The sequence below is a fragment of the Cebus imitator genome, unplaced genomic scaffold (genome assembly GCF_001604975.1).
Source record: "Cebus imitator isolate Cc_AM_T3 unplaced genomic scaffold, Cebus_imitator-1.0 Scaffold249, whole genome shotgun sequence".
In the NCBI taxonomy this organism is placed as follows: Eukaryota; Metazoa; Chordata; class Mammalia; order Primates; family Cebidae; genus Cebus; species Cebus imitator.
This window is the reverse complement of record NW_016107564.1, coordinates 2,125,508-2,136,798: the sequence shown is the minus strand read 5'-3', so window position 1 is coordinate 2,136,798 and position 11,291 is coordinate 2,125,508. Positions and strand designations below refer to the sequence as shown.

Genomic DNA, 11,291 nt, shown 5'->3' with positions numbered 1-11,291 from the left:
ACCATGTTGACCAGGATGGTCTCGATCTCTTGACCTCGTGATCCACCCGCCTAGGCCTCCCAAAGTGCTGGGATTACAGGCGTGAGCCACCGCGCCCGGCCTGGAAAGTTTTAAACTTTAGAGTGCCCTAACACAAGTAAAAACTTAGCAGTGTCATAACTACAGTAAGTATTTAAATGGCTTTCTAACAGACATTTATGTTGAGAAAAAATGTGGATCACAAATACTTAGGGTCTACATAAAAAAATAAATGCAGTGACAAAAGAAATCACACTATAAGCAATGCCAAAGAGAAAAGTGACCCCAAAATGACCCAAACTTTTTGTTTACTATAATATTACACTTACTATTCATATAACTAAAAATATCTATAATCTATGTGTCTATCATCTATTAACAAAGTTCAGCTAAACAAGGATGTAATGAAAAGGTTAAGAACATTTCACATACTAGCCATACTAACAGGAATCTTCACTGTTGGACAATAATGACTGCTTTCTTTCAAAAAGCCATAAAAGCTACAGATTTAAATACTCATTTAAAAGAAGAGTTAACTGAGTATTTATCATCAACAAAGTAAGACTTTTTACCTTACCAATTATTCTATATTTTAAATTAATATGAGAATAAAAGGAGAACCATTAAATAAGTTATGTCTACCACTGTAGTGTACTTTTAACAGGCTTTCTAAGAATGATACCACACATACATTTTTAGGTTCTTAACACCTCAAAGGAATAAAACTGAATGGTAATGAAATACGTTCTGTGGAATGCAGCAAAACCTATGTTTAAAGGAAAATTCATAGTTTTGAAAGCATGTTAAAAAACAAGACATGCTTAAATCATCTTGTTTCTACCACAAAAAGCTAGAAAAATAGCAAATAAAATACAAAGAAAATAGAGTGAAGGAAATAAATTAATAAAAAGGACACGTCAATCAACACAGAACTTACAAACATCAAATGAGCTAGACTTTTTAAGAAGAAAAAAATGCTAATTTTATACAAACTCTTTCAGAGAATAAAGAAAGAGGAAGTACTTCTCAACTTTTTTTTTCACAACTCCAATACTAAAATCTGACAAAAACATTATAAGGAAACGAGACCCCAATATCCCTCATGAACACATACGTAAAAATCCTAAAAACTATATTGGCAGAATGAATACAGAAGTAGATAAAAATGAAAAACAGATCATGAGTAAGTGGGGTTCACCCTAGGAATATTAAGATTAATTTGTCATTTTAAAATCAATTACTGTTAATTGTACCATATAAACAGACCAAAATAAAAATACCATAAAATCATTTCCGTAAATGTAGAAAATGCATCTGATAAAATTCAACAGCTATTCATAATTAAAAAAAGAAAAACTCCCAGAAAACTAGGAGTAGGAATGAATTTCCTTAATCTGATAAAGAGCATTTAAAAAAAAGTGAGAGAGAGTGAAGGTCTTTAATAATAAATTATCAAATGCTTTCTCTTGAAAGTTTGGAAGGATGTTCACTCTATTTCTACTCAGCATTGTGCTACTGGAGGTATAACTAGTCAAAGAAGATGAGAAAAATAAGTTAAAGTCATGAATACTGGCAAAGAAAAATAAAACTATTTTCTATAGGCATAATTGTACATGTAAAATGCCAAGAAATCAAACTAGTAGAAATAATGTATTTGTCTAGGGAACAAATGCAGAGCCAATTTATAAAAACCAATTTATTTCTAAATGCTAGTAATAAACTGGGAAAAATTTTAAATATCATATTCAAATCTCATCAAAACCCACCAAATACCTACAAATAAACTTAATAAAAGATATGCAAGGCTTTTATGCTGAAAATGACAAAAATTTGCTGTGGAATGTGTTAAAAGAATAAAATAAAACAGGTTATGTGTAAATTCTTTCCAAATTATCCAATCTATAGATTGGACACAATCCATTCAAAATCTCAGCACATTGTCTTCTAGAAATTCACAAGTCAGTTCTAAAATTTATGATAAATCCAAGGACTAGGAACAATCAAGGACAGCACACAAAACACCAAAATTAGAGGATTTACACTACCAAGTTTCAAGCCTTACTAACTAGTTAGCTAGTTATTGCGACTGTAAAACTGATATTGGAGTAGAAAGATAAATGTAACATAATAGAGTCTAGAAATGGGCCTATACATATACAGTCACTTGATGTTTTTCAAAGGTACCAACGCAGTTCAATGTAGAAAAGTAAATCTTTTCAATAAACGGATTTCTAGTTGAGGGGGAAAAATAACTTTGATCCCTATATCACATGATGCTGAAAAAAAAAATCCAAGAAGGATTACAGGCTTAAATGTAAAAGTTAAAACAACAAAACTAGAATTTCTTCATAACCTTGGGGTATTGATAATTTCTTGGGAGGTTATAGGTGATTACTAACTCTGACACTGGAGGTTACGCTAATGTTACCAAACATTAATTTAAAAAACTATCAAAAAAACAGAAGTATATTTCAGATTGATCTCTTTTCAGCATTATATGTTTGATCAAATAGACTCAGATATGCTTCTGCAAAGAACTGAGAAAGGCACAAGGTACACTAACGGCTTAAAAATATTTTTCCAGTAGGTTTGTAACCATCTTATAAAGGATAAAGAAGATATTTTACTTAAAAATTTATAATTTATCACCTTATATGTCTTTACAAATTTTATTTAATTTCTAGATATATTTACTTTAAAATTCGGTTTACTAAAATTTGTTTCTATAAAAATTCATATGGCTGTGTATAGGTGTACAGCAGGTACAGTCAGTCTCTTAAAGGTTAGGGAAGGGAGGTCAGCACTTTTTTTCTATAAAGGGTCATTAGTAAACATTAATATTTTATTTACATTTTAATGGCTAGACATTTTCTGTTAGAACTACTCAACTGTGCTATCATTGTAGTTCCAAAGCAGCCGGACCAAAGTCAATGAGTAAATACTGGCTACATTTCAATAAAACTTTGTTTACAAAAATAGAAATCTTGGCCTGTGGGCCATGGTTTGCTGACCGCTGCTCTAGTGTCACCCCTGTTTTCTTCATGCTTCAGAGATCTTGCCCACTGTCTCACAAATATTGAAAGTATTTATCAAGGATTTCAGCCTTGATTTAATCATAAAGGATCTGGCAGTGATGATATTAGGGAGTGTACAATTAATCTGGATACTTACAAGATTGTTGCAAATCAAAAATCCTGGGTCAACTTTAAAGCAGAATATTACTAATTCCTTATTTATTACAGCACATAAGTTTGAATGGCTATACACTAGGAATAAATCGAACTTCTCTAATTAAACTTCCATCATTTGTCTCCCTTTAAAATTATTTCTCCTATCTTCTTGTCTCATACGTAATCTACTAACTCAAACTTTGGGTTTACTTGCTTAAAAGGATTGCCTCCTGAGGCTTTGTACCATTAACTAAAATAGGTTTTTATTTCTATTACTAAAAATATTCTACATATTTTTATTCCTTTGGAACACAGTAGCCCTTTAATCCTTTATTAAAGGAACTGACTGTGCTATAGAAATAGGTTAAGTTGAAAGGATAGAAAGAACTTAAGTTACACTTCACACCTCCCTTCAATCCCAGACAAAAATGTTCAATCTCAGAATAGAGCAGAAGAAACAATGAATAAAAAATAAATACAAACGACATGCAGTTTTCCACATACTAACGTCAGCTCCCCATGTGAACACTTCTCCTTCCTAATGTTGCCCATCCTGTAGGCAACTACAGAGTAGAACTCTTTATGGCTGCCAGGGGATAGAAATACGCAGTAGAGGCAGTAGGTTTCAAATAAAAAGCAGGGAAATAAATCTCTGCTTTTTGTTTACTACTAGTATAATTACACTTTGATTATTCCTAAAGTGTATTTCATAAAATAATATCTAGAGCTAGCTTGATTTAAAGTTCTTATTGACATCATTAAGAAATTCAAGTACATCAAGTCATTTTCATAGTAACTTGGTTTGACTGCAGTCAAGTGAGAAATCTTTTCAATGCAAACAGTTTCTTTATGCCTGGGCTGAAAGAAGAAAAACAGTTCTTCCTAAACAGGACTACAAAAGTCAAAGTCAGGATGTCCTGTGAAAATAACTGTTCACTCATCATTGCACTGGTAAAAGAGCCATAACTCATTTTTAGCAAAAATTACATTAACTCAGTGTGACACACCCCACATGAACAGAAGATAAGCAATTCATTTTTAACAAATAATGACTTAATGCAGTTTATTTGATGGATCAAATCTAAAACATGAGGCCATAAAAGGGGGTCTTTGGTGGTTAAAAGGTTATTAGTCTGAGGTTTATTGTATCTAGCATGGAATAGGCAAAAAATAGTTAAAAAAAAAAAAAAAAAAAAAGAAAGAAAGAAAACCAGGTGACTAGCCCATTTCTGATTTATTCCTTTGGTATGCAGGTTAAAAAAAAAAATTCATTACTTACCACTTCAGCATACTTTAAAATTCAGATAAAATCTCTCAGTAGTTATTTCTAATGGGTATGCTTTTCACATGATTCTCACAATGAAAATTTTAAAAGATGACTACTACTTTTCATAGAAGATCAACTAAACATTTACTAAGGTCATATAATCTGAGGTGAAAATTTGGGCATTCACTCCCCCTTATGCTAAGCCAAATTGTGTGCCAACCATCAGTTCTGTCCTAATGGAAGCTTTTATCAGAAATCTTAAAACCAGGTTGAGAGTCTTCCTTATTCCAATACAGGAAGGCAGTTCTGAAGCTGAATAATTCTTTATGGCTTCTAGGGGATAGAGATATATAGGAATGACAGTAGATGCCTATACAAAAGCAGGGAAAAATTTTTTTGCTTTTTTTAAATATCATAATCATAATCTACAATTATTGAACTGAGATGAAGACAAATAAGATGACTTTCTGATACCTGATTCCTAAGAACTTCTTAGATCATGATATTTACATGAGAATATAACAAATTAGACTAAACATAAGTCACAACAGTTAAAAGGTCAAAAATATGTAACAAGGCAAAAATTCTGAATTGCTCTACAGTTTCAAAATACCTAAAAATCACAGATTGGTAAGTGAGCTTTGTTTCAGAGAACTGAAGATCCATTATTAAAGTTGAATAGTGAAAGAAGCTAGTCCATAGATTTGAAAACAGGTACTAAACTTCTAAACTTTCTCCCCCTTCTCAGCTTAAGTCTTTAGAAAAGTTGTTCAGCTTCAACTTTCTAAGTCTTGAGTGTCTGTCTCCTTTTGGTTAGAAAACTGAAGAACCAAAAGATTCAGTCAAGCATTTGAAGAAACCATATTAAAAAATTAAGTTAAATTCAGATAATCTGAAATATAAAATTGGAACCACTTAAGAATATAAAATACTAGTTTTGGTTGTCAGTGGTGGCAAATAATTTTGCTTGTTTAAAAAGTATACACATTCATGACTAGTTGAAATTATAAAAGTGATCAAAGGGCACTATTATTACTATCTATCCTCCATGGCTTAAGGGAGATATTTAGAGGTCAAAGAAAACCCTTTTTATTCAGTGTGGCATTTGCAATAAACCTAACAATATAAACATCATGATTATTGCTCATTTAGAGAATAATCTAGTAGCATACTTTTTTTCCTCTCATCCCATCTATTTGTCCACACATGGAAATGGGAGAAGCAAAGTTTTAGCCAAAGAAAATGTCAGCTGCTTTCCTAGGAAGTTCAATGAATAGTCTTGCATCACATAGTCCTCTTTCCTTAGGATACCACACAAGAACTCTGTGGGGAATACTTTTGTGGGGGAGGGAAAGGAAAAAAGAAAGGGGAGAAGGTATGTGTTTGTGTGTGTGTATTAGAAAGAAAGAAAAAGAAGGGGTTATGTTCTTAGAAAACAGAAATATAAGCAACATGATTTCTATAAATCAGTGTTAATAATCTATTTGGTATGTGCTACTTTCACCTGGGTCAACATAAAACTAACAATCTAGAGTTGTAAATTATTTATCATAAATATGACAATCAGTTATACATTTAGAGAGTAGAAAAATTACACTTCATGCTACCTTCACTAATATTAAACATATTTAAGCAGACATCGTTATTTTAAAAGATACAGAAATAACTTTAAAAACTAGAGTTAAATCTCGACAGTTTAAAAAGGGAAAATTTATTAAATAACAACAGTTAGTACGAAAATACAGTTCAAAAGTTAAGAAATTTAAAATTAAACATTTTGGCAAGTGCTCAAATCAAAATACAATTCTGTGAGTTTTCAGACATTGCATGAAAAATCTAGAGTAATTAATTACAACATTGATCAGTAAACCCAATTAGAAAAAAATTATACCATAGCAAACGGAAATGAATTACCTCGTCTTCGCCCATAACTCCTTGCTGCATGTAAACAAAGGACAAATTGTAAAATGTCAGAACTAAAAATAAGCCCACATATACAAATATTTCTGATAAGAAAAGCTATGCGGGCTTCTGGAAATTAGTGCTACTTTGTTTTAAGAGCAATGACAATGTCACTATATAACATTTGCATGTTTTACCATTCTACAAAGCACTTTTATTTATAGGTAAATATATATCATCTGAATCATATAAAACTCTGAAATTAACAAGAAATACACAATTTATTATCATTTGTGTTAAAATTCACAAGTATTTGTTTCATCTAATCAGAAATATGCAACGCTTTACAGTTAAATAGCATCCCAAATAATTTTGTCAATGAATGGAAACAATTTGAATTAAATGCTCATTTTTTCAAAGAGTGGTATGGCATATATAGGCCAATAAATAGCTATTCAGATCCAATTCACATTATACCAAGCCCTGCATGGAAGTAGTGGAAGATATAGATGAATGAGAAGATATACCACTATTAAATTGATACTCTGAAGTCTATACAGATCAGACAGGATTTCAGAAATCAATCCATGTTCAAACTTGTTTAGAGAAGTTACTATAGCTAATAATGCTTTCTATCCTTTTAATATATGTTATAACAGCTATCTACTAATTGTTTATATGTCTACCTATGGGGTAAGAGGGATTCAGATACTATCAACATCATCATAGAATAGTACATATGGTAAATACCATAAAAGTATAAAGGCATTTCTATCTATGTTACTTGCAGTGGACATAATTTCTATGGAAAAAAATGACTAATTTCTTTTTCATAAGAAACTCCCAGTTTGATAAAATCCACAAATTGTTTTAAAAGAATTTCTCCCCACAAATTTACATACACAATGAGTATTTTTACCCTGAAATTAATATATGAAGCCAAGGCACTAAGCCAAGAAAAAAAAAAGATTGTTAAAAAATTAACAGTTTATGTTCACAGATTTTTTCATTCCTGGAAAAAAATTCAATATTGAATAAATCTGAAATAAAACCATGTGATGAAAGTTGTCAGAAATATCTACCTTAAAAATATAAAACTTAAAGATCAAAAGAAAACATTTCACATTATGAAATATACTCTTTCATTTTATACTAATGCTTCACTACAAGTAAGTGTGTGTATAACACATTAGTTCCTCTTTAATAAAAAGTAAGAAAAACAAACTTGTCAACTCTTAGTCATTTAAATTCTAAGAAATAAGTCAATAAAAGGCTTGTATCAGAACCTTTCTATATAAAACTAACTTCATTTGCATCTCTGTCATTCTATTGTCTTTATTTAGCTATATGATCTGCTGCACACTTAACCTATCCTTGAGCTCCAATTACTTCAAAGTCTGGCAGATTTATTTCATAGCTTACCTGACCTATACATTATTCCTCTGTCCTCAGATAGGAGTGAAAGTAGCACTTAGAATTTTGTTGTCTAGGTCTTCTAAACATAAAAGTCTTTATGAAGCTCTAAGTGATGAGAGATCAACTGTGAACAAATCAGACTGATAGAAGAAATTTTAATAGAGTGATCAAAAATAGACTACAGGGCCACATGTGGTCACATCCATAATCCCAGGACTTTGGGAGGCCAAGGCAGGTGGATCACCTGAGGTCAGGAGTTTGAGATCAGCCTGATCAATATGGTGAAACCCCGTCTCTACTAAAAATAAAAAAATTAGCCGGGTGTGGTGATGGGTGCCTGTAGTCCCAGCTACTCAGGAGGCTGAGACAGGAGAATTGCCTGAACCTAGGAGGCAGAGGTGGTAGGGAGCTGAGATCGCACCATTGCACTCTGGCCTGGGTGACAGAATGAGACTCTGTATCAAAATAAAAGAACAGACTACAGAAGAGTGTACAGTTGTATTAAGCCTAGAAATGGACAATAGTTCCCAAAACATTTCACAGAATGAGTCAGTTGGGCTTCCTGCTTATCCCTGGGCATAGCCTAATGGTATTAATCCAGCACAAATTTTCTTTGCAGAATTTCATTCATAGGTGTAGAGAGTTGAAGATTTATAAAGCAAATAAAAACAGTTTCATCAAATTTAAAGTTGAATGATGAATTATGAAGTCATAATGTGGTATTTAATTCCTGACCTATTGAGAAAATTAATGATATCATAGTCAGTTTATATTATTAGCTGAGGCTACTCAATACTAAAATGGTAAAAATATGTATAAATTTCATAGCTTCTTAAGTTTCATTTCATTCCTTGGCTTGAACATAATCATTTAGAAAATTTCTTCAACTGTCTCATACCTGAGGAATTTTAGAATCCTATAAAGAGCTATTCTACTTATTTTTTGGACAACTCTCAGATTCCAAGTATCTACATTACCAAAAATAGAACTGACTACAAATGAAGCTAAACCATGTGAAATATTTCCTATTCCCTGTTATGGAAATAACTAATCTGCCACTATCACACTAAACAATGGTGTGTGTATTCACTTTCCTACCCATGTTTCTATGTGAATTTCTGGAGTACGTTCCATTGTAACTCTTAATCAGAATTATCAGAAAAATCTACCTATTAAGAAAAAAACTGTGAGTTATATTTTTAAAAAGACATTTTAAAACGCTATGTCCTTCAAACTCATTTAGAATGTGATTTCTTAAAAGGAACAATTTCTTGTATAAAAATAAAGAAGGCTTATGAAGCGTTATAAAAATAACCTCATTTGTACAAAAATGAGGAGCTGGCTATTTAATATATATTACTGAGGCAAGTATGTACTTATTTATTTAAAGGTAATAAGAAAGCTTTGAGAAAAGCCTGAAGACAAGTGGCTTTACAGTTTTGGTTCTAGTTTCCAAATCACCTTATTAAGGTTCTAATCCATAGCTACAAAAAACAAAAACAGGATGATTCTAACATTCCGACTAGGGACTTTGTAGGGTTGTATGTACTGGCTCTCAGCTACAGTTGTAGTAACTGAATTACTTCAGCTAGAGGAAGGGATAGGCAAACACACCAAATCAGCTAGAAATACAGGTTAAAGTTCTCTTGTGAGGAAACTAAAGACATTTTTATTTTTTCAACTTGAAAAAGCCAAAACTAAGGAGAAAAATATGCTTCTAAATCATAATCCTTTTCAATACCCAAAAGTTTATCTCCTCCACTCACTCCATCAGCATAAAAAAAAAGAACAGATGGTTACCCCAGTTTCCTATTTTTACGACTCAATAGACATATTTAGAGCATCTGCCTTCAGAAGTACAATTACTGAGTTAATTTTCTTAATTAAAAGATACACATAACTTTTTTCCTCTCAAAAGGTACAGTAAGCTCTTTATCACATACATAGCTGTATGTGGGTTATCACAGCAAATTTACGTTTCTAACTAGCTTGCTAATACCAATCCCACTCCTCCTCCTGGCCACCAATGCTTCTGCTATTTGTTTCTCTTTTGAAAAAAAAACATGTACTAATAAAAATGTAAGCTATTTTCCTTGAGAAAGCGGTAAAGGAAGTGTAATTCAAATATTAATACAAATACTTGAATGATACAGCATTTTGTATTGCTCTTTGCTTCTATTGTAAGCAGTTTTTTTTTTTTAAACTGATAATAAAAAGTGTTTAGGATTTATACATTTAGAAATATAAACATACATCTTTCATTCTAACTTCTGAAGTACTTCACTTCTGGTTTTAATACAATCTACACAATTTTATATAATGTCATTTCCCTAAAGTGCTTCCGGATGCTAAATACAGACTCTTCGACAAACTTGAATTCTTCAATAGTGACAGTCTCCAGCAGTCAATTCAATTTATATAGTATTTTTTTATTGTTTAAATTAAAAATACCTCTACAACCTCATGAAATATACAGGTATTTATTGTATTACACCTTTTTAAAAAATATATGTGTGTGTGTGTGTGTGTGTGTGTGTGTGTGTGTGTGTGTGTGTGTGTATCTGAGTTAACAGACGCTTAGAGTTAAGGATTTGCCAGAGGCACTCCATAGTGTTACTGAGTTTGATCAACTCCCTGGTTTTTATCCCATTTCTCTTTCTTTCCCACTTAAAGGAATATTTAAAAGATAAACCATAACTGTTAACTATTAGAGGTAGAATCATATAATCTTTACAGATATGTTTACAGATATATTTCCCATATTGGCTTAACAATTGTAACAGTATGTTTTGGTAAAGAAACTAAAGCCTAGAATCACTGTCAGCTTTCTGTCAGTTCTGTATTTTCTAAGGAATGTTCTTTAATTGCAACAGTTATACATTTATTTTAATGTGTATTTGTGTACAACAAAAGTCATCTTGAGTACTCTGGGGAGCTACAGCATCAAACTTTAGGAAACACTGCCTTAGAGAGTTATTTCACCTTTTTTGAGAGGTTTTTTTTTTTTTAGAGTAATTTTACTAAATTTTGTCCCAAGATAGTTTCTAACAAATAGTTCTGGTTTGTCTTTCTGCAACAACATAAAATAGAGCCATAATTGTTAGCTACTTATAATAGACTTAGAATAGTTTAAAACATCAGTTATATTTTCTCTTAATTTTATATTCTTCAACACAGACATATCCAACTTCATGTATTTATAGGAAATGATTTTTACTCTTTCAAATCAAGTTTTGTCACTGTTCACCATTACCCACTACTTAGCTAACACTTACTTTCAGAAACTGCTCTAAATACTTTACGTGAATAAATTCACTCACTTCTCAGAACAGTCCCCCAGAGTCAGGCAGTACGCTAATCTCTGTTTTAGACATAAACAAACTGAGGCAAAGTGAAGTTAGGTAAGCTGTTCAAGGTTACACAGATAGAAAAAGCCAGCCTGGGTTTAAACTCAGATAATCTGGCTTCAGAATCTACGTAAGTAACCACTATGAGCTAGCTACTGTTACACCACTACA

General features: G+C 31.8%; 1 protein-coding gene across 6 annotated transcripts in view; it reads right to left on the bottom strand.

Moving 5' to 3' along the window:
• Positions 1-11,291, bottom strand: part of CPEB2 (cytoplasmic polyadenylation element binding protein 2) — a 66,079-nt gene that overhangs the window by 22,592 nt on the left and 32,196 nt on the right. For 3 of the 6 annotated variants that reach the window (XM_017498707.2, XM_017498705.2, XM_017498708.2), the window contains one exon: positions 6,370-6,393. The exons of the other annotated variants lie outside the window; for them this stretch is intronic. In XM_017498707.2, the coding sequence (XP_017354196.1) occupies positions 6,370-6,393 (24 nt within the window). The remainder of the gene's footprint in view (positions 1-6,369; positions 6,394-11,291) is intronic. 6 annotated transcript variants of the gene reach the window in all.